Raw genomic sequence first — 25,910 nt, forward strand, 5'->3', positions numbered from 1 at the left:
TGCTGTGTTGTTGTTCGCCTGAAGTCCAGCAGGAATTCAAGGAATGGTTCCCCACGTCTCCTATTCACCTTGCTCCTGCCAGTGGCAAGGGGTCGGGCAGAGGGCGGATATTTTGGGGAAGCTGTGAGCAAGGAGTGCAGACTCAGGGGCTGATGTGAGCTCAGGGATTTTGCAGGGCTGAAACTCATCTGCTGTTGCCTGCCAGTAGTTCAGTGTAGGAATTTGGGCATTTTCCTTTGAACAAATGATTCACCAGTAATCATTTAATCAGCTCTCCCGATGTTTGAATAATCTGTGAGTAATTTAGTCAGATGTTTGCCACAGAGCATCAAATAAATGGTTTGGAAAGACACTGGCTCAGACTCTCACCTCGTATATGCGCAGCTTTGGGCTAAACCAGGCCAATGCTGTCCCCTGAGCTTTGGCCTCAGGTGTCCAAGAGATTTACAACTGGCCAGGACCAGCCTCACCCTGGCCAGTTCAGGATCTGACCATGGCTCAGCTGTCCTGTGTTTCTTGCCATGCAGCTGTGAAGCATCTGCTCTCCTGCTTGGGGTACCCCTGCTGCTGGAGGCTGGCGGTGGCGTGCAATGCGGTAGAGTGGCATTTTTAGTGACAAGTGTCCTGGCTGGATATCAGTGAGCAGGCTTGTGATGAGCCCCTTGCTTTCTCTGAGTGGCTCCCTCTGGGGTGCTATGGATGGGGAAAGCAGCCCAGGGTGATGGACCGATGCTGGCTCATAAGCTAATGGAGAATCATTTCCCCAGGTTCAGCTCCCTTCCTGGACCTATTAAAGCTCCGGTATCTTTCCATTCCTGTCCCCACAAAACCACCTGCTCTCCTGACACACTTCCCAATGGCATCAGAGAGCTGCTGCTTCTCACAGAGCTTTGACTCCTTCTTTTTCAGCTCTGATCCTGGCTGACAGCAGGGAGGGGTGGAGGGGGAGAATGAGGAGTTGGCATTTTTTTTCCTTTTCTTCCATTTTGTGACCACTTCAGTCCAATCTTGACTTTCTGGGCAGCAGGGTCACTCCCCAGCTCTGCTGCACCCTGTTGAAAAGCCTTGGAGATGTCTGCTTTTGACTTTTAGTTTTCCCTCCTGTTGGTTTTCTTTTTTCCCCTGTCTCTCTCTCTTTTTTTTTTTTTTTTTTTTTTTCCCTGGGACCTGCTATCACAGATTCCCCCAGAGTCCAAACATGCTGGATATTCCTCATGGATAAAACTACTAACAATAAGAATTTATTGTGCACTTTCATCTGAGACAAAACATCATTATTTCCATCCAATTAATAGTGTCTTTTAGCAGCATCCGTGAAAAACTAGAAAAAGCCTGGCTCCCACCCAGCCCTCTTCCTCTGCCTGTGTGACATTGTCTCCACAACTGCAAAGAGAGGTGGTAGCTTTGATTTGATCAACACTTACCTAGTTAAAACAAAAGAGAACTACTTTTATAGGCTTGCCCAAAGATTAGGTTTTTGGGTTTTTCTTTAACAGGAAGATCAGGAAGAAAGCTCCGTTGTTTTCTTACTACTGTTGTTTTCTTCAGACCAGGAGGAGTCCTGGGATGCCAGGAAAAGTGGGAACCTGCCAATGGGAGTATTTCTCCCAAGTCTCTCTGCAGAGTTTTCTCGCATGTGTTGTTTCCTGAGTCACGGGGATTTGAGCTGGGAACGCTCAGATATCTGGAAGCTGGAACAGCCCTTACTGCCGACCTGAATGCTGATGTCCAGGGAGCAGCACCTCTGCCACAGTCACTAGGCTGGAGATAAGGGCAGAGGATGTGCATAATGAGATTCAGGGCTCTGCAGGGCTCCCCAAAATCCCCGGTGGGCACTGCTCCCTGTCCCTTGCTGGCAGCCAGCCCCTGGCAGGGAGCAGGCTGTTTCTTCATGGGCATTTGTCTTTTCCAGGCTGGGAAAACAGAGGTATTTTTCTGCACACTGGCAGCCAAGTGGGGGATGTGGCTGGGAAAGGCTATTTCCCCCAGGCCTCCTGCTCCGTGGCATCCCCCAGCCAGTGTCACCAGGGTGCCAGTCAGCCTGTCCCCAAATCCTACCTACGAGGTGTTTGCCATTGCCTGGGCAGTTGGCAGGAGGCAGGGGTGGATGCCCTGCAAGGGTGCCTTCCCCTCGGCCTCCTGCCCACCCTGCCCTTCCTTGCCCTGAGGCCGCTTGGCTGTCCTTGCTCACCCTCCCCATTGGCTCCTGCTTGCTTGGCCTCACTGCTGCTTTAATTTTAGCAATTCCTTGGAAAGAGTCATTTTCCATAACTCAGCTCTCAGCGGAGCCCTCTGCCTGCCAGCTCTGCCTTCTCACACGTGTTGCTGGCGTGCCCCAGCAGCACACGCCTGCACCTGCCCGGCCAGGCCTGCCTGTCCCAGCCTTTTGCACACCAAATCCTCACACCCGGCTCCCATCCCTGCTTGGCACATTTCAGCCTGGCACTCCCAATCCTGTTGTGCCATGGCTGGAGTGGGCAACCTGGACCAGCTGCATCGACGCCCTTGGGGCTTCCCCCTCATCAGGAGGAGCTGAGCACAGCACAGGGGGACATCTGTCCTTTTTGCCCTGCAGCCCCCACCCGCACGTGTGACAGCTCTCTGTCCTCAACAGTGATGGGAAATGCAGAGTTCCTACACGCTACAGGGGACCCCACAGCCTGGGGTTGTGGTGGATGGGCAGGGTGGCCTTGTTCAGCGCCCACCAGCAGGTTTTGTTGGAGTGGGGCAGGTGGGTGCAGGGGTGGCTGCAGCGAGAGGAGCACAGCCCACACGTGTGGAGGGTGTTTGGTTGTGCGAGTGCGTGTGAGAGGGGTGAGAGGCTTTCATGACAGTGCGCATCTTCCTGTGGGCATCGCTGGGCACTCCAGGAGGGTGTTGGTGCCAGGGAGCGTGGCACTCGCGAGTGGGATGTGTGCGAGGATGCGCACAGAGATGGAAACACGGCTCCTTCTCTTGGGTCTGCATCTCGTCGTGGAGGGAAAGGACAGTGCATGTGGAGGGTGCATTGTGCAGGACCGTGTGTGTGTGTGTGTGTGTGTGCATGCACAGGGCACGCCTGAGGTGACCACGACCCTGCTGCTTCCACTCTGGGGAGGTGGGGGGACTTGCAGGGACTGCTGCTGGTGAGGTGTGTGTGTGTTTGTGTGTGTGTGTGTGTGTGTGTGTGCGGGGCGCCGTCCCCACGGTGCTTCCACGAGTGTGCATTTGCACGGGGGTCGGTGGGGCGCGCGTGTGTGCGGTGCCTCCCTCCGGCTCAGCATCCGTGGGGAGGGCGGAGGCGGCGGCGGCGGCGTGTCCGCAGGGGCGTGGACCAGCGTGTGGCTGCGGGGGGTGCGTGTGCGGGTGTGCGTGGTGTGTTTGTGTTTGTGAGCCTCTGTGTGTGTGCTGTGTGTGCGTGTGTGTTTGCGGGCGGGTGCGCGCGGCGCGGCGGGGCCGGGAGCGCGTCCCCGGCGCTGTGCCGGGGGGTGCGGGCTGAGCTCATCGCTGGCTCCCCGGCGCTCCTTACCAGTGGCTTCTGCGGTCACATGGGTTATGTGCTGGAGTTTAAAAGAGCTTATAGCCCCCGAGCCGGTGCAGAAGCAGCCGGTGGTTGCATGGGGTAGCGCCGGGAGCGGCGGCAAGGAAGGCGCCGTGAGTACGGGGCGGCCGGGGCCGGAGGGCGGCACGGGATGTACCCCCACCCACGGGACGGGGGAGGCGGCATGCGGGCACGGGGGTCAGCGGAGGCGAGCCGCGGGGCCCGCCGCCGAGGGAGGCGGAAAGGAAGGCGGGGGGAGAACGTTTTCTTCCCTCGCATTCGCTCCCGGTCTTGCGTTGCCTCCCGCCCCGCAGCCGCGCACCTTTCCAGCGCCCGCGTGTATCCGCGCCCCGACGTGGGCCGCGCGTCCACCCCCCCGTGAGGAACCAATTTGGGCAGCTTACTTTCCTGCCCCGCCGTGCGCGTGTTCCCGGCGGGGAGAGATGAGGGGCAAGGGGCCGGAGCGTCCCCGCACCCTCCGGGACAGCGGGTCCGCATCGGGGCGCGGCGGTGGGACCCTCGTCCCCTGCCCGGCGGGACCTCCGTGTCCTGCCCGGCCGGGAGGGCATCGCGGCCGGCACCAGGTTGAGGGCTGGGAGGGATGAGTTCTCCCTGCGGCGGTGCACGGGGCTGGAGCGGCAGGGACTGCGGGGCGGCTCTTTGTAAACCGGAGCCCGTGGATTTCCTGGGCGGGAGAGCAAGCTTCTTCTCCGTCTCTCCAAAAGCGCAACCTACCTTCTTCTCTGCTGTGGCAGTGCAGGTTTTATTTTATTTTATTTTATTTTAATTTTTTTTTCCCTGAAGCGTGATTTTATAAGAAAAGTGTCTGCATGGTGCTTCTGGGGGACTGCTCTCCCTGGGCTAGGCAGACAGTTCATCCCGAGCGTGAGTAGAAGGGCTGCTTTCCAGAATTGCATAATACACACCGATCCCTATGCTGCTCAAAACTCCCTGACATTTCCACATCTTGGTGACTTCCCCCACTGCAATCCTGAAAACGAGTTGTGACTCCAGTCAGCTCGTGAGCCAATTTGTGGTGTCTTCACTGAGGACAGAACCAGGTTTGCATGCTCCAGTTTCCCTGGCTCCTCTGGCAGTTGTTTCTTTACCCACTAAACTTTTTTTGGTATAATGATCGGCACTTCTTTAATCTCTTACGTTCCCCACCCCAAGCTTATGGACACATGTGCGGGGTCTGTTCAGAGCACAGGTTACAGAAAGGGGATTGCCTGCAAAGCTCTTCAATTTCTTTCCCCCATCTCTTTGTGTTTTAATTTGTGGGATGGTTGAGGAGGTCCTTGAGTTGCTTTTTGCTCAGGAGCTTGCTGACATCTCCTTGGATTTAGTGGATTTCACTGACTGTGCCCACTCTCAGCACACCACGTTGTGTACTTGGGTGAGGGACGGGACCTGCACATGCCGCTGCCAGTACCACTGGCTGTGTGTTCAGGCACTGAGGCTCTGACATTGGCTGCTTTCTGCAAAATGTGCAAATATGTGGGAGCAGCCGTTCTTGCTCCCGGATCCCTGCCTGGCCCCTCCGTGAGGAGTTAGAGCTTTGCTGTGATGTCTGGAGATGTGCAAGGGATGCTCATGTCTGGCCAGGCAGCGTGCTGAGACCAGGTCCTGGGACCAGAACTCTCTGGGGCTCACTGCACCAGGAGGACTTTCCCAAGACAGGCTGAGCTTTAGAAATGAAAGCCTCGTGCCTGGCAGTCTTCCTTGCGACAGCTCCTCAAGATAAGTTTATCAGAGCCTCTTGTCAGAGCAAGCCAAGCCATGATCTAATGATTGTACATTATCTTTGGTCTGATTTACCCTAAGAGGACCCCATTGTGCCAGGACTCTGCATCCTCTTTCCCCTGAAAAGTGCTCAGCAGTTTCTGGACTTGGGAAAAGCCCTGATACCTCTCAGAGCCACAAAGCTTGTGATGCACACACATTTAAATAACTGTGCAGCCAAGGCTTAGCTTTTGGAGACGTGACTGACTCTCTGAAGCCGGCAGCAGGAGTTTTGTGGGTGCAAGCCCCAGCTCCTGGCCACTCTCATTTAATTCCCTGCAAGCTGGAGACATGCATCCTGCTCCAGCTCAGTCTGGGGCTGGGTGCGCGCCTGGGGAGCCTGTCTCTCAGCTCTGTCGTTTATTATTGCTGCCGCTGCCATTATGCCTGACAAATGAGAGTTGCTGAGTAATGTGCTGTTTGTGTGTAAATATCTGAGTGCTCGCAGCTGAGCTCACTCCTGCCACTTTGCAGGAAGCCATCTCAGCACCTTTCCCCTGTGAAGACCCGGGAGTGCAAAAGTGTCCTTCTGCGGGGACCTTCCCATCGCTACCGCCAGCTCTAGCCTTCGCTCTCCACTGCTTCCCTGCAAGCGTGAAGCCTCCATCCTCTCCGGCTATCGTGGTGGCCCTTCTGCTTTCCTGAGTGTGAGTCAGGGGTGGGAAAGGGCTCTGTGTGTGTGTTTCTCTGTGTGTGTCTCTGTGTGTGTCTCTGTGTGTGTGTGCATGCTCAGCTGCTCCCAAGGGTCCTTGTCCGAGGCAGAGAGAGTTTTGGGGACTTCGAGTGTTTTGATGGAGGCAGTCATGCATAACTAAGAAAGGAGTTTTTGGGTTCATTTGGGTTTTTTTTCCCTGCCTACTCAGCCCTGAGTTCCCCCTCATTTCATCCCAGTACTGATAAAGATGCTAAATTGCTCCTTCCCATATTGTTTTCATCCCATTTACAGATTATCATCCAACTGCTTCTTGCAGTCAGTACTTGCTCAGCCCAGCTAGGCTGATCGCAGCTTTTTTAATCTCCCCTTGTAAATCCATCTCTTCTGCCTCCTGATAATTTTTGTCGCTCATTTTTCTGAAATCCCTCCAATTTGTCCATTTTGTGTCGCTGACGTATGCCTGGCCCTAAACATGATGTATACCAGGCATGGCAGCGTGAGGGAAGGACACCTCCTCCCCTCCCACCCCGCTGGGGCTTGTGATGCTTTGTCAGCACTGAACTGAGTTACTTCCCCATTATTCTAAGCTATAGTCCCTGCTCGGTGTTGCAGAAGAAAGCAGCATACTCAGGTCAGTGCCCTGGGGAGAATTCCTCCAAATTTTGGTGATGGGTTACTGAGGTTTGGTTGCATGCTGGTAGCAGATGCTGGAAGGGGGCAGTGGTCTAGGTGTATTCCTGAGGTGCCTCTTCCCACAAGAACTAATAGCTGAAAAGGAGGGATGAGGAAAATAAGAGAGGGTAAGGTGGGCAGGTGGGGAAACTGAGGCACGTGCATGCACATTTCCTGTGTACCTTTCCAGCACACGGCTCTTGTTTAGGTGCACTGTGTGTGGGGTGTGGTTGCACTCGTTAGGCTTGCAGCTGGCATGGGCATTTTCCGAGGAGATGCTGGATCTTTGGTCAGAGCAGGCTGGCACCCGGGGATGCTGGGCTCTAGGCTGATTTTGTTCATTGCTTCTCGTGCTTGTAGCCAGAGCCTGATGCCACAGGTGCTCTCATGGGGAAGAAACAGAGTAACAAAGTGCCTTGCATTCGTGCACTTTGAAGCTTTATCATGCCAAACCCTGAGCTCCTTGGACTGAGCATTCCCATTCCCTGGAAGGGCCGTGCCCTTCCAGGATCTGTCTATTTTTAGGAGGAGTTGTATTCTGGACAGTGTCCACTGCAGATGCTCTCTGCCTCCTCCTCTTGGCCCTCCTCCAGGGACACCGTTTGGGCTATCTCTGCTGGAGGGGCCGATCCTGCCGGGGCTCCTCCAGAGCAGAGCAGAGCAGAGGTGGCGCCGTGCTGGGCACGGGGACACCTGGTGGGCTGTGGCTGCCCCGGAGCGCTGGGGAGGGACAGCGAGCTCACACTGTCTCTTGCATGGACTGTTGGGAATAGCGTTTCGCTGTGCTCCAGGTGCAGCAGGACACGGTGGCTTCTGCACGGTGGGACAAGCAAGGCTGCTGCCTGGGCCAGGTGGTACCCGGTGCCTGGCGGTGCCCGGTGTCGGTCCGTTCGCCAGGATGACACTAGGGGGCACGAGATCTGCTGGAATTCCTTTGTTGGGGATGGAGAGGGAGGATGCAAAGCTGCTCTTGACCCTTCAAGCCCCGCACGTTTTGTAGGATTACGAGTGTTGAACCCCACGAGCTGTCTGGGTAACTCATCCTGCTGCCAGGGCAGGACACAGCTCTCTGGAGGCTGCTCCGCTGGCTCTGTCCGTCACTGGCCGTGGAAGCAGCAGGAGTAGGGATGGATGCGGTCAGCCGGAAACATCTCCGAAGCAAGGAGGTGGATGCAGCCGGAGTGCCAGGGAATCTCCGGGGAATCTGGGAAATCCAGGAAAACACCTTAGCATGGTTTTAATGCCTCTCTAGAGGGGTTGTCCAGAGCAGGGATTAAGTTAGATTCAGGGCTGGCTTTCAAGATGCAGCGTGTTATGGTTTCATTTTCTGCTGGTTGTTAAATTCATGCATGATGTCTCCTCAGGGTCATGTTTTCCCAAAGCAGCAGAAACTTTAGAGAGTCTGATTTAATGAATGGTTCTGATCGATCTGAAACATGGGGAGTGTGTGTGTGTGTGTGTGTGTGTGTGTGTGTGTGTGTGTGTATTATATATGTGTCCATCTACATATCTGGGTGGGGTGCAAAGAACATGTTTTTGAATGTATGTTTATGCATTTCTGCATACATCCAGCTGTAATATTGTCCTGAGTCCTTAAAATCTATTATTCCAGCTGTGAATGCGTGTGTATATATATTAAAGCACTGTATACTGGAGTCTTTCTCTCTTGTTATAACAAACCTCACAGAAAGCAAATAAAGAGACATTGTTCTCATAGCAGGCTTTTAAGGGCTCAATATTTATCTTCTATGAATTTTGATAGTTTTTGTTCAGCATGTTTGCATTTATGATGGTGGTGGGGGGTTTTGCCTATCTACTTCAAATTTTGTGCTGTTGGGAAACTGAAAACATTTCGATCGTTTCAGTTTATTCATTAGGTAATGAAAACAGAAGTCAGGCTTCTGGATTGAAATGTTGGCACTTGATATCATTCTGGCATATTAATTTCTCAATGGTTAGGGTTTTTTCTAACGCCTTCTGTTGCCAGATACCAGGCTCCTTTGCTGGAGCCGTGCTTCTCTCGCGAGCCCCCGGGCAATATTTTTAGTAGGACACTGATGCATCGCAAACACTCCTGTACTCCGAGAAAAAGCTTTGCTGGCTGTTGTTGGAAGTAGCACTAGGACGGGTAGAAAGGAGAGATCAGAGGAGGACGGTGCTGCCGCTGCGTCAGAACGTTTGCTTTGTGCCTGTGATGGAGGTTTTGTGCCGGGTCGTGCAGGTGCGTGCCTGTGCGGATGTGAGGGCAATTCCCCAGCTGGGCTCTGAGACAGGACTGAGGAGCAGGGGTTTATTTATTTTGAAATGCCTTGTGAATTGGAAGGAGGTCCGGGAAGAAGTGCCGAGTCAACTTTCGAGTCAATTAGGGATGTGTCTGGAGGTGTGAAGTGGTTTGAAGAGGACAGGGTGATTTGTCTGAAAGTGTTACCTAATTAGAGGGTGTAGTCAGGGCTCTAATTAGCCATGACACCCTAAAGATGTTATCAAAGCCCTCTTGAGGCATGGCTGATCCAGTGCCGCGGCTGTGAGCTGTCTGGTCAGTGAGGCCGTGCACGGCCAGAGCTGCCGCCCTCGGGCTCAGAGGCAGCCCAGATGCTTGAAGAGGCTCTTTTCCTTTCAGGTGACTTGCGATACCCTCCGGGGCTGCTGCCAACATAGACTGATGTTCATAAAGTCCCAGAATGAAAGGAAAGCCTGCAGCAGTTGGAAGAATTAATACTGGTGCCCAGTATGTGGGAAGTCTCCTCTCTTTTCCCTGAGGGGGGTCACTTTCTGCTGCTCTCTGCCTGGGGGGAGGCTGGAGGAGGAGGGCTGTGAGGATTTGCATTAAGTGATGCTGTACTAACAGCTGGGGGAGGAATTGTGACCCCTTTCTTAGCATTGCCTGACAGAGGGGACATGGGATCAACTGAAATCTGGCTTGCCCAGACCTGGTTGTATTTAAATACTATGCAGCACACCCTGTGAGGGGGAACCGGTGCAGGAAGCAGTACAAGAAGTGCTGGGTAAGAGGGAAAGGCTCCTGGGAAGGCTTTTCCCTGATATTGGAAGGGGCTTGCAGCCCAGACCTCTGCTGGACCACACCTGGGGAGTGGGTGGATGTTTCCTTTTTGAGGGTGGGGGCTGGGGGTGGCTCCCTCTGGGGCTGCTCTCACTGCCTGTTGTTCATCTATCAAAACCATTGTTCAGTCAGCCCTGTGAGGCAAGGAGAGTGGGAGTTGCCCATTCCCAGCAGTGGTGCCAAGAGCCAGTAGGAGCCACCTGAAGCCAGGGAGTTGGCTGGTGGATGAGTGTTGAGAGCAGGGCCCATTGCCATTCTCAGCAGCAGTGAGCAAAAGAATTCTCTTCTCTCTCAGGGCTGAGGTCCCCGTGGCTGTCAGAGCCCTCTGAATTGCCAGGAGAGAGCAGTGGGTAGCTTAGACCTCCTTGGCAAGAAGGAGCTACTGTTACTCCTGTTTCAATGGGAAATGAAATGGATCCTGGGGCAAGGATGTTCCCTATGTGCTTCATCAGTGCTATGAGGAGCCTGGCTCTGCAAAGGGACTCTCTTTGCTTCTGTAGGTGGGCTTGCAGCCCCCCAAATGCAAACACACAACCAGGCACACTCCCGTGCTAACAGTTACCGGGGGATGCGCCTGCTTTTAATTATGTGGGTGTTAAGCCAGTGAACTCATTTTGTTCACAGACTTGCAGCCTGGTATTTTCCTACTGCTCCTGGTCTCTGGTGGCATTCCCAGACTCTGGAGCACATGTGCCAATAACTTGTGGACTGGGTCTAGTAACTTGGAGGACCATGCCACACAGGGCTGACCCAGGCAGCTCTCCCTGGGCTGATGCCGTGGTGTCCCAGTGCTGCAGGGGCCACACTGGATTCTAGGGATGCTGTGTTATTGGTGATGGATGGGGAGCTTCTCCCTGTGCTGTGCTGTCACAAGCTGATCAGCACAGGAGGGACCTGCACTGCTGCCCTCCTGCCTGGGGAAGCAGCCTGGGTTGGATACCTCAGTGCCGGGCATGAGATTTGGTGGTGAATTCAAACAGTGTCGTGTCTAATAAAACAACCTTATCTCTGCTTTTGCTCTAGGTACACTCTGCACCACAGTCCTTTTGTCTAGGGCCTAAAAATGCTGGTGATAATGAGGACACATCCTTTCTTGTGGTTCAAGTGTGGTTCTCAGATGCAAAGGGGAGGCAGCTGTGCTAGACTTCACCACCAATGTGTGATTTACCCTCCTCTGTGCCACTGAACTGAGGGCTTGAAAAATAAATATGTTAAAAGGAAGGAAAGACAACAAAAGGCTGCTGGTGCTCTGAAATTTGATCAAAAAAGCTCTGTCCAGTCCTCTGGGCTTCTCGCTTGACGAAGAGCTCTAGAAATAACAGTGTTATAGTAAAGTGCACCCACAGATAACTGTGGGTTTGGGGACGGGAATGCTTTGTTCTTGAGGAGCCAGGCTGAAGTTCATTTTGGGTATTTTTACTCCCCCCAGAGTGGGAGGTTACTGTCACTCCATGATTCCAAGGCTGTTCAAAGCTGCCTGGGACCTCTCTGCTTTGAAATCCTTGTCTAGCCTGTTGTCTCTCCCCAGCATGCCAGACACACATATGGGTGGGAGGCTGTTGGATTTGGGAGCCCAGCTGGTGGGGGTGGGAGAAGTCACACCGAGCTGCCGCCGCTCCTTCTCCCGGCTCGGTTCAGAGCGGTTTCCTCTTGCCCCATATCCTGGCCATGTGCGGGGCGGCCGATTGCCCACACGTGTTGCACAGACACGTTTCCGAGCTGCCTCTTTGTGCCTGCCCACCTATTTGCAGCTGGGGGAGCTGAAGCTGCTCTTTCTTGTGATTCGTAAAAAAAGTCTCTCTCTGGATGGAGTTGTCTGTGCTTTTATTGACCTGGTTACGGGAACGACAGAGGCTTTTCCATCTCCTGGACGCGTGATTTCTGCAAGGGCTCTGGAGCAGGGGCCAGCTCTTGCTGCTGGTGTGTTTCCAGTTCTCCTAACGTGATTAGTTTGACAGGCCCATTGGGTGTGCTGGCGAGTCTAGTTTTTATTTTGTGCATGAAAGTAAGTGCTATGACGGGGCACAGAGCACCAGCTAATGCTGACATCTGTGCAGGAGGGACAGATGTCAGTATTTTTGGACGGTATTTTTGGCCGTGCCTCAGACGTGCTCTGCCACCTGGCAGAAACCCCTTGCCCTTTTGATGGGGCATTTTTGTAATGTCCCAACTTCCTGACCATTTTGGAGACTCCTCCCTTGTATCTGCAGTTGGAGTTGTTTTGCCAGAAGGTGCAGTTTGAGCTCATTGAAACCTGAGTGCTGAGAACATTCCAGGCATGCACCTGACGACTCTCAGTGAAGGTATCCATCCTTCAGAAGTCCAACAAGCTACCATCAGTCATTCCCATTGGCACATTTGCCCGCTGGGCTCCAGTTTTGTGTGTGTTGTCATCTTCCAGCAATGCTGAGGCACACCATGTTTTTGGGGCTTGTTTAGGTGGGAGGAGGACTGGAATGTGGATCATCGATCATCCCTACTCTGCAAACTGCTTTTTGCTGTACAGACACATCTGCTCTCCCCCAGCCCTCTTTGATCTGGATCAGCAGTTCCAGCTTCACCCTGGCTTGTTCAACTGCAAAGTGAGGATGAAGAGGAACTTCCCCAACAGCCATGGTGGGACCTCGACTCCAGGGACATGCAGCATTTCTGCTTCTAGTTTTGGTAAATCTGTACCTCTGGTCAGGCCAGAAGTGGTGGTGTTTTTTCTTAAGCAGGGACAGGGGAGAGCCATTTCTGCACAAATGGACCTGGTATCTCCCCAGTTCCTTCCAGAGGAACGAAGGAGATGATGGCATGACTTACAAAAGAGCCAATGGCAAAGGATTTGTGGTGATGAATTTGACTTTGCCTCTCCCAAGGAATTGATCTGGCTTGTCTTTGGGTGTAGGACCCAAACTAGAGGTTTAATTCACTGCACATCTGCGTTTAGGCTTGGGGGGTTCCCCAAGGCTGTTTGCTGTGCTACATTACCAGGGTCAGCCTTTAATTTCGCCACCACTAGGGGTTGGAGGCAAGCATCATTGCCTTCAAAGAGGGGAAGCTGAAACCTGGAGTGGCTTTGGGATTTCCTTGAGGTCCCAGAGCAGAGCTGGTGGCAGAAAACCAGATTTCTTGAGTTGCTAACAGCTCCTGCCAGCTGTGGGACACATTAGTAAACACTTGAGTAGATCAAAGTAGGGCATCCGGCTCTTTGTGCAGCACTGTGCTTATCTGTCTATCTGTCTGTCTGTCTGTGCTTCTGGCAGTCAAAGCTAAGATGACATTTAAAGGCTTTACTTTCTTTCTCTCTTGCTGGTTTCAGATCAAATTTGCTGAGTTGTCAAGCTAAAGATTCTCTTCTCCTCAGTGCTGGCCCAGCAACAGCTCGCTCTGCTGCATCCCTGCCTTGGAGGAGTCCAGCTGGGTTCCTCCTGCCTCCCACCACTGGCATCAACATGTGGGGGCTGGAGCAACAGCTTTGCTGGTGGACAGGAGAAAAGAAACATATTTTAGCTTCCTTCTTCTCCCTGTTGATCAGGCCATTCTAGGCTCAGTTAGCAGCAGCTGTTCAAGAACAGCAGAGCCAGGTTTGCACTGAAAAAGATGTTTAGGGGTGGAGAGGGCAGTGGTAGAGGCTTGCAGGCAAACCCTTCCTCCTCCCTAAGCCTGACCTAGGTCTCAGAGGCAGGCACATGTGCTGTGAGCTGGTGGGCTCTCAGCAGAGTCCCAGCAGGCTGGGTGTCTGTCTTGAGACAGCCAGGACGAGTGGCACGAGAGCCTCTCACCCACTGGGTTTCAGCAAGGAAGGCGAGCACTGTCCTTTTGTGTGTAGTGAGGAAATTGTTCCCTTGTCCCTGGAGGCTGTCACTCCAACACTTTGCCGTGCTCTGCTGGTGGGGAGCGGCACCAGAGGATGCCTCTGTTGCTGCTGTCTGCCTTGGGGACAAGCACAGACGTGTCTCCAGGTGGAAGTCAGCTTGGGGAGTGGAGAAACCTCCCCAGAACATGCATTTGCAAGCTCTGGTGTGTGGCAGTCCCTCCCAGGCAGTCACAACCTCCTGCCACTGTGTGAGCGGGAAGGCTCAGTGCCTGATTCCTGGCATGAGGAGAGGATGGTGCTTACCCTGCTCTGGAATAGGCAGCCAGGAGTGGCTGCAGATGCTGGAGCTGGAGCCAGAGCCATCCCTTGGTCCCAGCATCAGCAGCCAGCTCCAGCTTTAGTCCTTGGAGCATTTTTGAGGGCTTTGTGCAATGTGGTTTCAACTCCATCCCTTCCTCCTGTGCAAGGCTCCTCCCTGAGCAGGCACAGTGACAAAGTCAATCCTGAGGCAGCTGTAGTTCTCTGGATTTTGCCAGCCTCTCACCTTCCACTTCACCTCCATTCACCAGACCCTGCACAGTGCCTGTTGGGAGCTGTCTCAGCTGTCCCTGAGCAGCATCTTTCAGCAAGGATGGTGGTTCAAGAGGGTTCCACATAACTCAGTGGGGTGCTGCCAGTTTAACCCAGACAGTGGCCCTCTGGCAAGCCCGGCTGTGCCTGTGAGGGATAACAAGCAGCTACTAGACAGCTGAGACACAAACTGACCTGCACCTTGGCTTTTCAGGGCAGAGTCAGGCTATGTGGATGGAGCGAGGCTGTGTGACACAAGCACTTACAGCATTGGCTTCAGTGACCAGAAAAGCCAGAGGTTGCTCTTGTTACCCAGACTAGGAGATGAAGGAATTTATTTATTGTTCTAACTCCTTTTTAGAAGGGGTTCAGATGCCTCAGCAACAGGCAGCTCTCTAAAAGTGAGACTAAAAGCACAGGATCTTTCCTTTTGCTGTGTCCTGGACAGTTAACCCTTTTAGCCATCCCGTGTCCAGATGACATGACCAGGCTCCATGGGACTGAGGATCATCTCTCTGGAGACACCTTTGGGCATGGCCGTGCCCACAGAGCAGTAGTGCTGAACCCTTCCATCTGCAGATTTGGGATCTGCCCTGGGTAGAACCTCTGTCTCAGTACTGCTCAGTTTGCAAGTCCTGCCTGATCACTGTCCCCCCAACAATTGCTGCTGTGAACATTAATTTTTCCCAGATTTTTGCTTCCCTTTGAATATCTCTGCTATGGATCATTTTCCTTGCGTGTGTTAGCTGGTATTTTCACAAAGCTGAAGCTTGTGCTATTTCCTGCCTGTCTTTCTATGCTTTCTCTTGCTCCCTCATCTGTTATGCCTAAAACCACCCCGGGCTTTTTTTCAGCTCACGTCAGAAGAAGCTGCCCTTCTTCTTCTGAGGGGTCATAAGATGGGAAGAAAAGGCCATTTAAAATAAGAGGAATCCTGTCCACCCACATCGTGCTTAGCACCTCCCCAGCTGGAGAAAAGTGTCTCTCAAGACTCCTGGGGTGGGAGGATCACCCGGGTGTTTTGTGGATGGGAAGAGCCTTGCAGGGCAGGAGCAGGCTGCTGAGGCTGTCAGCAGTTTGTGAGGCTGCAAGGTGAAGCTCCTGGCTGCAGCAGTGATGGGAGGGGATCTGGGAGTTCCTGTAGCAGGAGGTCTGGAGAACCACAGAGGATGGGTGCTGAGGATGAGGCAGCAAGGTCAGGCTGGTTGGGTAAGAGGGGTGTCTTCTCTCTGCTGTTGTATCTGGGGTTCCATGTAGGGAAGCAGGGCACGTAAAATTAGTCAGTTTGTCCTTTAGCAGTGTTTTTCCACCATTCTCTGTAGATTCCCAAGTGGAAACTTATTTTAGGCTTGAAGTCACCCCAATGCATTTAGTTTGTCTAGCTGTGGGTGCTGTTCAAGCTGACTCTGTGTGGGGAGTATGTGATAACTTCCTTTTTAATGTCTCTTTCTTTAGTTCTATGCTCCTTAATTTATATTTGTAGTCTTTTATCTCTTCCAGCTGCTGCACTTGTCTCTCCTGAAGGAGAGTGATGCTGCAAAGAGTGGGACAGGTTTGCTGTAGATCCTCAGGCCCTGAGCTGGGGACAGAGCATCCCCATTGCTGGCTCCTCTTGCTTTGCCCTAGTCCTCGTGCCATGCTGTGGCATTTTCAGAAGCCACGGGCAGTCCTGTTTGCAGGGGGAGACTGACACAAGGTTCCAAGAGGATGGAGTGGAAAGGTTGCTTTACATATCTGGAACAATGAGCCCTTTTTTTTTTTTTTTTTAGACCTTACCTTCCTTGTACCCCGCCTCAAAGAAGCAGGAAAATACTGCTTTTCCCAAAGCCAGGTACCAGGGGACCACCGCCTCATGCTATAAGCTCAGGAATCAGACAGCAGCTTAAACACTAAATATATCTGCCTCTGCAGCTCTTGGCTTTTACAAAAATAAATCTTAAGGAGGTAACTTTTTTGCTGTGCAGTTCTCAGGGCTTGCTCTGCTGTGGTTTCCACTGAGATAGCATTTGGCTAACACAGCCAACCAGGAGTGGAACAGGCCTGGAGCTGTATAGAAAGTGATTAAGATAAGGCAGGGTTATGATTTGCCTGTCTGATCCTGAAGCTTTGTGCATTATTTAGTGTGTGTAGCAGGAGGTCAGTAGCCTCCTGATAATTTTCATTAGATTAGTCAGGCAGGATAATCACCTGCTCAGGAAAAAACCAACTCGACACTGTCTGTTCAATAGTTGGGGTTTAACTGAAAATAAATAGTCTTGTAATTATAAGGACATTGTCAAGGTCAAGAGGCTCAAAGATTCACTTTCTTTTTTCCTCTGGTATGTTTACAGAGATCCTGCAATTCTTTGTGAGATTTTTTTTTTCCTCCCTTAAATTCAAACCAAGATCTTCAGGGCTCTTAAAAGAAATTCAACACTTCCACAGCAGTGGACGTGAGTGGTGTTGCAATAGCCAAGTGGTACTTGGGCCCTGCTGCAGCTGAGTGACCCCATGCTAATGAGCAGGGCACTTGCAAGCGAGCTGGGAATGTGTGCAGCCAGCCCAAGCAGAGCTAAACCAGAGTAGAAATGCTCTCCCCTCCTCCTCTGGGCTGCCTGCCTGATGGATCCAGCCCAGAAGACTGGGTCCTGCTAAGCAGGCAGAGGATATCCCCTCCCTGGGAGCAGTCAGCCCAGCACGAGTGCCACCCTGTTGAAATGAGGGTGTGCATTATCTCCCGTGGGTGACTTTGCTGCTGTAATTAGCTGAGGCTTTTAGAAAGCCCAGGAAAGAAGAGGTGGGAGTGAAGCTGATGCCGTTATCAGTACCAGTGGGTTCTGCAAAGGGTGCTTTGCTAAAGAAACTGATAGGTTATTGAAGCTGGGGCTGGTGCTTGTGCCGTGCCAAAATGCCTGCCCTTTTTCACCCTAGAAGGGGCTGTGCTTGCTATTTATCCTTCTCATACAACAATAAAGCCCAGAGGCACCTTTGTAATCTTAATCTGTTCAGCTGCAGGACTGGTGCTTGCTGGATGAGACCTAGGAATGGCTTGCAAATGCTCAAGGTAGATTCAAAGGTGATGGGACTAGCCCAAGGTGATGGAGGGCTTGCTGTGTCCGTGCTAGTGCTGTGGCTCCTTGGCAGTATGCTGCCAAAGCAGGTAGCCTTGTGTGGGAAGTGTGGGAAGCTCTCAGCTCTCTGTCCTGAGCTCAGCTGCGAGCCAAGAGAGCTGCAGGGAGCCTTCAAACATGGTAACCTGTATGGCAGAGGAAGCAGGGTTTGCCTGCTTGGGCTGGCTCTGCATGCCTCTACCATGGAAAAACGGAGCTGATGTTGTGGTCACATGAGCTTGTTAGTGCCCTGAGTCCTTGCTGCTTTTGTTTTGTTTTGTTCCCAGTCTAATTGCTCATAAGTGGGGATTCTTGTCATCAGAGCTGGTGGTGCTTGTGCTCAGCCCATCTTCACTAAAAATCTGCTGCTCTGGCTCCCTGTCACGGGCTTTGACAGATGCCCGGGGGAAAGCGAGGGCATGGCTCGGCCTGATATGCCAAGTGACTGATGCTGTGGTCTGATGACTGATGCCACACGTCCACAGCAGGCGCGCGGGTGCTCCCTTGCTCTTCCTCCGCGGGAGATGGGAGGAGAGGGGGCTGCCTTGACAGCTTGCTTTGAAAGCAAAATTACTCCAGGGCTGGATTTCTTCTCCCCCCTTCCCATCATCTTCTACCGCCCCCCCTCCCAATTTCTTTTTTGCTTGACAGAAAAAGCATAACTCGTGTTTAATTGGTGCTTTGTGCCTGTCTCCTGACAGAACTCAGCAGAGACAGGGCTGGCTGGATCAAAACAGCTTGAAGTTGTGAGACTGTTGTACGTCTGGCCTCTCTGTTTAAAACAAAAAAACAAACCCTAAACTTTTATTTCCAGCCCCCCTCACTGTTTTAAGCCAATTCCTTGTGAGCCACAAAAACAAGGATTCCTCAGACATCCCATCGAGGAGCCCGACTGGCGCGGGGAGCACGCGGCTGGGCACGGCACACCGCACACTTGACCCTCTGCTGAGCCCGGGGTTTGGAGCATCTAATTGCCATGTGTGTGGAAGGTTTCAGACTGCTTCATCATCTTACAAATAAGACCTGCCAGTGCCTGGAACGCAAAACAAATGTTGCATGGCGGATCAGGAAGGGAAGTGGTCTGCACTCCTCGGGCAGCACTGCAGCGTGTTGGTGGCAGCAGGGGGAACAAACCTGGCCATGAGCTTGTTCAGCAGTGCTTTCTGTGAGAGCAAGGCAAAAGCAGGGTTAGAGCAGTGCCCCTGGTCCCTTCAACTGTCTTGTTGTAGTTTCTCTCTCTGTTGAACATCTGCAATTATAAGAAACCAGGTAACATCTCCTGGGGGTGGTGGGAGGAAGCCCATGCCCTTGTGTGTAGTTATGATATTTTATGAAAATCTCTTTGCTAGGATTTTCTTCTCCTAAGAAGCTGAAGGGCCTCAGCTTCAAGTGTAAACAATTTGTCATCTGCTACTGTGGAATGCAGCAGGTGCTTTCTTGATTGGTCGATGTGGGATGTTTCTACTTGCTGACCAATCAAGGGGGCAGCAGCTCTCGGACTCTCTGGGAGTCCCAGAATTTTATTATTCATTCCTTTCTATTCCTGTCTTGCTTTCTGATGAATCTTTCTCTCTGTTCTTTGTAGTATAGTTTTAGTGTAGTCTTTTTTATATAATAAATATCACAATATAATAAACCAGCCTTCTGAAACATGGAGTCAAGATTTCTCCTTCCCTTCACCAAGTCCTGGCTGCTCTGAAAACCACCGCATCACTTGTGATGTCTTCAAGCTCCAGTTCTGGCAGAAAACAGCATTATGAGACCACCTGGAGCCTTTGCGGGCTGGGCTCACCCTGGTCTTTGCAGAGCAAAATCACAGAATCATAGAATGGTTTGGGTTGGAAGGGACATTAAAGATCATCTCATTCCACCCCCATGCCATGGGCAGGATCTCCTTCCACTATCCCCCATCTCAGAGCCCCATCTAGCCTGGCCTTGAACACTTCCAGGGATGGGGCAGCCACAGCTTCTCTGAGCAACCTGTGCCAGTAGCTCAACATCAAATTGTTTGCTGGAAGATGTGGCTCCTGCCTGGTCGAGCACTCCTCTCTCCAAGGGGCTCCAGTTCCTCTCCTGGATTTCTGGAAGGGGCTTGGATGTCTCCAAATGCTGCCTGTTCCAGCCCTGCCTGTTGGGGTGGCTTCCAGGGATATAAGGCATAGACTAGGTGTGTCATTGAGGTCCTTTCCAGTTGGGTCTGTCCTCGTACAAGATGGGGACAGCAAGAAAATCAATTGCTTGGTATTGTTTATTTGTTTGTTCGTTTGTTTTTGCTCTGGGGTTTGCAGGTATTTCTGCCCTTCCCCAGCCAGAAGCAGGGATGTCTGCTGGGCTGCTCCCCTAAACTCTGCTTTTAGTGCAGACAAGCCCTGGTGCAGGTGGGGCAGAGGCCATTGCAAGTGGCTTCACAGCAGTTGCTTGGTGCTTTCTGAGGCATCAAAGGAGACCTGAAGCTGGGGTGACTCTTCTGTAGATGTTTCTGGGTCTCCTACTAGGATGATGGGAGAACAGTACAGAGTGATTTGTTGCTAAATATTGGGCAATTCCAAAGCATCTTCAGGAGCCATGCCACTGTTGGTAAGCAGCACTTTGGGGGAAAGGGGATGCTGGGAAGAGACTTGGAGGAGGATGCAAAGAGGGGAGTATCTGCAGCTGGAGGTTGGAGAGGTCTGGGCAGGGTCTGTTTGCCTGAGGAAGGTGGCTGCAATGAAGGCATGTGCAAAAGTGGGATTCTGGAGGAGCTGGGTGCAGTCCAAGGGTGGAGTGGTGTTACAGGTGGTGTCCTTGAGGCAGGGAAGCACCATGGTGAGCAGATGATGGTCAGGGTGAGAATATAGTTGTTGTGGAGACTGAACTGGTAAATTGGCTTGTCCTGGGCTGAACTGGCAGTGACAGCTATGTCTCCATGAGGAGAACTCAGACTTATACTGCTGCAACTACTTCACACAGCCACCAAAGGGCTCTGAGCGGGGTCTTCTCAATATTTGTTAGGTGTTTGAGTACAGAGGAGGAAGGAAAGAGTTGGAACTAAGTCCTGGCTGGATTGATGAAAGTCCAGAGTCACGTCACTGCCTGTGTTGAATTGTACTGCAAAGATCTTACCCCACTCTTGGGACAGGCAAGGAAGGGAAACACCAGCTGTGAGAGACCAAAGCCCTGATGGGCTGCATGTGCTGGGGATGTTTAGATTGTGGACAGGGCTGGAAGCACAAAGGAATAGGTATTTGAGGGAAGCAGACCCTTTGAGCTTGTTTCTTATTATAGTCTCCACGGGAGCTTTCGACTCTCTTATGGGAGGTAAGAAAAAAAATATATCAGTTCCATCACACTAAAATGCTTATTTGCCAAATGATTGTGTCCAAGACTGTCTTCACTTTGCATTGTAGGATTTTTCTTCACTTTTTTGGGGACTGTTCCAGGCATTCTCCGTCATGAGTGGTCTTGTTCTTCCATCCACAATGCTTCCTGCAGCCACCCAGAGCCTTTCCCAGCTTGTTCTCTGCTCTGGGTTGAGCAAGGCATTGATGCTCTGGATTGTTCTTGTTTCTGAATTTTTAAAGTCTATTCAGCTGATCAGTATTTGAGACCCTCCCCAGAGCTGGCTGTGTGGGAGAAGCTGGCAGCCACATTTGGGGGCCACTTCTGTCCCACTTTTAGTTCCAGGTTTGCAGCCTTGTGGTTCCCACCCCACCATACCAACAGAACTGCTTGCCCTCCCCAGGGATGTCTGGAGAAGAGCACAGCAAGGTGTTATAACCTGGTAGTTTAGGCAGTAATTCAGTGTTTCTTGCTTTTCCTTTTATTTCAGCTTTAGTTACTGTTTTCTTGACAGTGGAAAATAACCAGTGTATATCTATTGAGTTCCTGAGAGGTCTTAACTTTATTTCTAGGCTGGAAACACCGTACTCCATATGGCACAAACTGAGGGCTGCAGTACTCCCAGCACTGCCCTGTCACCTCCGGGGAGCAGCCCACTGCTTCTACAGCCCAGATGCTTTGTTGCTATCTCCTTGTGCTTGCTGCTAGGTGTGTGATGGACCGTGGCTCCTCAGCCTTGAGTCAGGAGGCAGGGAAGTGGGGCAGAGCAATGTTCTCCAGGAGAGAAGGTTGTGTTGGGAACTTTTGGCACTCTGCTCTGCTGTGGGGACCAGTTTTCTGCCCCTTCAGCCTGCTGAAAGCTCAACCTCCTGGAAGCTTCCGATGTGTGTGCCCCTCCCAGGTGGAGAAAGAGCAGATGCTAGAGGAGGGGATGGCCTCTTCCTGGATCCCTCTTGGCAATCGGTGGGATTCAAAGCTGGGGAGGGAGTCCTTCTTGCAGAGTTAGTGGGGAACCCTAATTGCCCCTCTTCCCAAGGCTCCTGTGCGTGTTAACGACCTGTAATGGGACGGGTTGTGCTAGCCCATTAAGCCCCAATGGGGTCCTTGTCGACTTAAAAGTGTGAGGAATTTCACTCAACCGTGTTAAAACACTTCCACCCCCTTTAATAGCTTCACGCATTGATTTAACCCCATGGCACCTGGGGTTATTGGCTGGGAAAAGCCATCTGGCTCTCCCCAGCCTCCTGCCCTGCCTTCACGCAGCTACTTTGGCCATCATTCGCATTTCGGGGGGATCTTATTAGCGGGAGGGCTGTTCTAGCTCTTGCCTTTGCAGTGCTCCTGGTGGCTGGCTCGGCAGAGTCGGCGAGGGAAGCAATTTCCCTCCCATCGCACTGAGCGTGGTCTTGCTTTGCTGCTTTTAATGAGAGTACTTTTGCCCTGGCTTGTGTCAGCTGCAGCCCACCTGTGCTGCCAATTACTCCAGCGAATCTGGTGTGACCTGCCGGGCTGGATGTCCGAGGTTTAAGTGTTTCTGAGCTGCAAGGTGTGAAAAATCTCACCAGTGTTGAAACAGCAGGGTGGGGGAGCAGCTTTCTGGGTTATGAAAGACCTGAGGACATGCTGGTATCAGGTGCTGTTGATCTCCGGGGAATTTAGAGAATCAAGGGCTCGGTAATTGCAGGCATGTTGCCAGCATGTTGAGAAAGAAATTCTTAATCACAGGCTGTGTGCCCTAATTCTTTATTTTTATTTTTTTTCCCTAGTAATTGAATTAGTTGAATGTGTATGGTAACACCTCGCTGCCTGGGTAGGCTGGGAAGGACACACGCGCAGGCCTGAGGTGTGCCTGTGTGCAGACAGACTGACAGGGCTCTGCGGGAGCAGCAGCAGCCGTTCTGCTACATAAACATGATGCATCTGTCACACATTTCCCTTTTCTGGAGAAGCTGGCGTGCCAGCCAGCGTGTGCCTTGCTCACGCTGACCCAGGCACCGTCCAAGATCAGCTCTCTGCAGTGCCCACGTAGCCATGACTTCCTTCTGGCTGGTGCCTGATGCTCAGATTCTTCCTGTCTCCTTGTACAAACAGTTGTTATTGCCATGGTTTGAGTCATTGCAGGGCAGGTTTGAAGGAGAATATTGGCTGGGCTGCTGTTAGCCCAGATTTGTTTTTTGTGTTTTGTCTTTCACTGGGCAAAAGGCAGTAGAGGGGTGTGGAAATTGGGGTAGCTGGGTTAGTGATGGGGAATGACCCTGTCTTGGGACTCAGTGTCTCTTCTGTTGTTCATGAACCAGCAAGCAATTCCTGTAGGTAAATACAGTGATGCCTGAGACACACATTTCGAGTTTTAGCTGGCTTGCAATCCTCTGGTAGGGCCCAGCAGCTGAAAGTTGGGAGGAGACACAGCATTTTGGATGCTGGCTGTGCTCGGCAGTGGCTTGGAGGTGCTGTGTGCACCTTGGTGCAGAACAGGAAGCACAGTCCATGGAGAGAGCAGTCCCTGGCAGCACAGCTGCAGGTCAGACGTGTCACAGCAATAGCAACTCATGTTAGCTCTAACTCTGTCGAGGTTTCTGGTGTGGGGGAGAGCTTGCCTATAGCAAGCAGTTCTCAAAAGGCTGCACCAGGGTACTTGGTGAATTTTAGGGCAGAAGTTCTGCTGGCTCTTGCCCTTTGTGGGATCAGCTGCCTCCATGTATCATTCAGAAGTCCTGTGCTCCCTAACAAATACCTCTGCAGTTAGATGCAGGGAAGAGAGCTACAAATATTTGAGCAGGGGCAATTACAGGGAGAGCAGTGAATGAGTGAAGAGGGGTGTGCAATCTCCCTCCTCAGAGCAGGGAGGGCAGAGGGGATTGATGCATTTAAAAGAAATGGGAAGATACTGTTGGTGAAGTGAAGCCTGTTTCAAAGGTTTAAACCTTCTCTGGACACCTGTGGCACAGCCTAGCCTGGAACTTTTCTTTCTTGGCAAGGATATGTCTTGTACATGGAAAGCTGGTCTGAGTGACCTTCTGTGTCTGGCTGTCAGAGGAAATGTGCTGAGTCGAAACAAGTGTTTCCAGGGCTGAGTGCTCAGGCTCGGGGTCTGTTTATCTCCATGCTGAGATGCTGGGGTTGGCAGCAGGGCTGTGGTCCTTCTCGAGTGCCTGGGCTCGCTCCCAACCCAGGCCCATCAAACCGCTTGTGATATGAGCTTCCTTCTGACTCTGAAGGTCAAATGGCTTGCAGCAGGGTGACAAAGGAGCCCTTGATTTCGAAGAGATTGTTCTTGTGCCTTGCCCTAGGAAAAGTCTCATGGGCCGGGATGCATGCTGGCTGAAAGGTATGCTTAAAATGTTCTTTCTTTTTCTCCTGTCAAAAGCCCTCGCAAATGTGAATCAAAATATCTGCCTCAGTGCTTTCCTGCTGCATGCTTTAGGCTGGCTTATTCCTTGAGAATGGCTTGGTCAGTGCAGCCAAATGTCCCAGGGTTCTGTCCCTGGCAGTGGACAGTACTGAACATGCAAGGAATGGCATAACAGGGTGAGCATGCACTATAACTGCAGCCTTTGACAGTCTCAGAAGTAAAGAGATTTTTTTTTTCCACCCCTGCTGTGAGTTTGTCTAAGTGCATGGATTCTAAGAAGGCAAGTCCTGATGACCCACAGCATCACCACACCACCCACCCTTGGGAAGAGCTGACGACCTGCCTGATCTGGCTTTTTCTCCCTCTTACTGTGGGAGCTCAGCTGCTGTTGAGCGGGATACTCGTCCCTCACCCTCCACCACTGCAAAGCCTGTGTTTCTGTACCTGCAGCTGTAAGGTGCCCTCCAGCAAGGCTCTGTGCTGTGAGGAGCCTTGGTGATGCTGTGCACCCCAGCTTCATGCTGCATCCCTCTTCTGCCCAGACATGACTTGTCAAGCATCTCCAGGTACAGGTTTTATGCTGTATGACAGTAATCTGGTTGTACATCTTCAGCGCTGATGTGTGACAGCTCTAAGATCAAGCACATCCCAGTTGCTCCTCACTGAGTTTTTCCCTGTCCCTTTCTGTTCTTGGTGCTTTGTTCAACCTCTGCAATAAAGCAACTGAGGGTGCTCAGACTGGGCAAATAAAATGTCAACATCTCGGCCTGAAAAGTACCTGGCAGATTTGTCTACACAACTTTAAATTCAGAAGCAGAACCCGTGAATGGGCAGCACCGGTTCCGGTGAGCCTTTGGCAGTCCCCTTGTGATCAGGCAGAAGAGAATCATGAGTGACTCCGTCATGGCAAAAAGTTGTGCTGGGGATGGAGTAAGGTTGCGATCGCTAAATTGATCATCCAGCCCTAGTCCGTTGGAGATGAGGTGCTAATTACTGTCGTCATGTGTAAATTGAAGGCCACGTTCAGGTGCTGGGAGGCAATGACTCCGCTTGGGCACGGCAGAGGGCTTGCCAGTTGGAGCAGCCGTGGCTGTATCGCATTTGTAGCCTGATTCGAAGGCTTCCTGCTCTGCTCCCGCTGCAAGTGTGGCTTTCTACCATCTGCTTGCCCTTGAGCTGCAGAACAGAGCTCTTGGCCAGGGCAGTGATGCGCAGGGATGTTTGCAGAGCAGAGATGAACTGCGTTTTATCCAGAGGGGAAACACTAGCAGGAAAGATGCTGAGGGCTCCCAGCTCTGCCACTGTGCTTCACTGGCAGTGAAGCTGGGGCAGATGGGAGTGTTTTGGTGTTGATCCCCAGCTGAATACAGTCTCTTGCTCCTTGTCTAGATCATGGCAGGCTGGTTCCATGCTTTCAGGTTAGGATAACCCTAACCAGGACCTAGCCTGCAGATGTGGCGCATTGTCTCCTCGGTAGCAGTGTGCCTACATTCTTTTGGGTAACCAAAACTCGAGCGGCCGTAGCTCTTTCCTTACGGAAAAAGCAAAGGACCTGCTGGCTCCAGCTCCCCACAGTGGGGCAGGGGCTGGGCAGCCAGTGGAGAGGTGTTCCCTGCATGGCATTAAGCCTTGCACATTGCTGTTACATCTGGCTGTGAAGCCTTTGGGGGATCTCTCTGCTGCCTGTGCTGTGTAAGTGTAACACAAAATCCAGTCTACTTAAGATGCAGGTCTGCATCCACTCTCTCCTCGCTGCAGCTCTGGGTCACAGATGGTCACTAAAAAATCACAGGATTCCATCTGCCTTGAACTGAAGGAGGCTGTTTGACCCAGAGCCTCAGACCGAGATGCTGCACAGGCAGGTGAGGGAGGGAGAATATTTTTTTTTAACCTCTTGTTCCTTGTACCATCCCTTTGAAATGATCCAAGCTATTTAGGGAGTAGATGGTCAGAAGGCTGGCAAGGATGGGAGAATGTGGATGAACTGTCACTTGGTGATGGTCCAGAGTACCCGAGGAGCTTATGCAGGGCTGCCCAGACGTTCCTGCTGGCGGAAGATGAAGTGTCTGTGCTGTCAACAGCTGATGGA

The 25,910-nt window shown here is 52.1% G+C and overlaps 1 protein-coding gene across 10 annotated transcripts in view; it reads left to right on the forward strand.

Annotated features, from left to right (window-relative positions):
• The first annotated feature begins 3,365 nt into the window (after positions 1-3,365).
• The window catches only part of CNTFR (ciliary neurotrophic factor receptor), a 200,585-nt gene continuing 178,040 nt past the window's right edge, over positions 3,366-25,910 (forward strand). For 2 of the 10 annotated variants that reach the window (XM_038124677.1, XM_038124678.1), the window contains exons 1-2: positions 3,369-3,633; positions 5,777-5,949. Coding sequence is in view for 4 of the 10 variants with exons in the window: in XM_038124674.1 (XP_037980602.1) it covers positions 16,950-17,105 (156 nt within the window). In the remaining 6 variants the exon portion in view is untranslated. Of the gene's footprint in view, positions 3,634-5,776; positions 5,950-5,989; positions 6,589-8,487; positions 8,851-15,238; positions 15,258-15,922; positions 17,106-23,550; positions 23,798-25,910 lie in introns of those variants that run through there. The other 8 variants (XM_038124679.1, XM_038124675.1, XM_038124681.1 and 5 more) reach the window with 8 other exon arrangements.

Source organism: Motacilla alba, chromosome Z (assembly GCF_015832195.1).
Source record: "Motacilla alba alba isolate MOTALB_02 chromosome Z, Motacilla_alba_V1.0_pri, whole genome shotgun sequence".
NCBI lineage: Eukaryota > Metazoa > Chordata > Aves > Passeriformes > Motacillidae > Motacilla > Motacilla alba.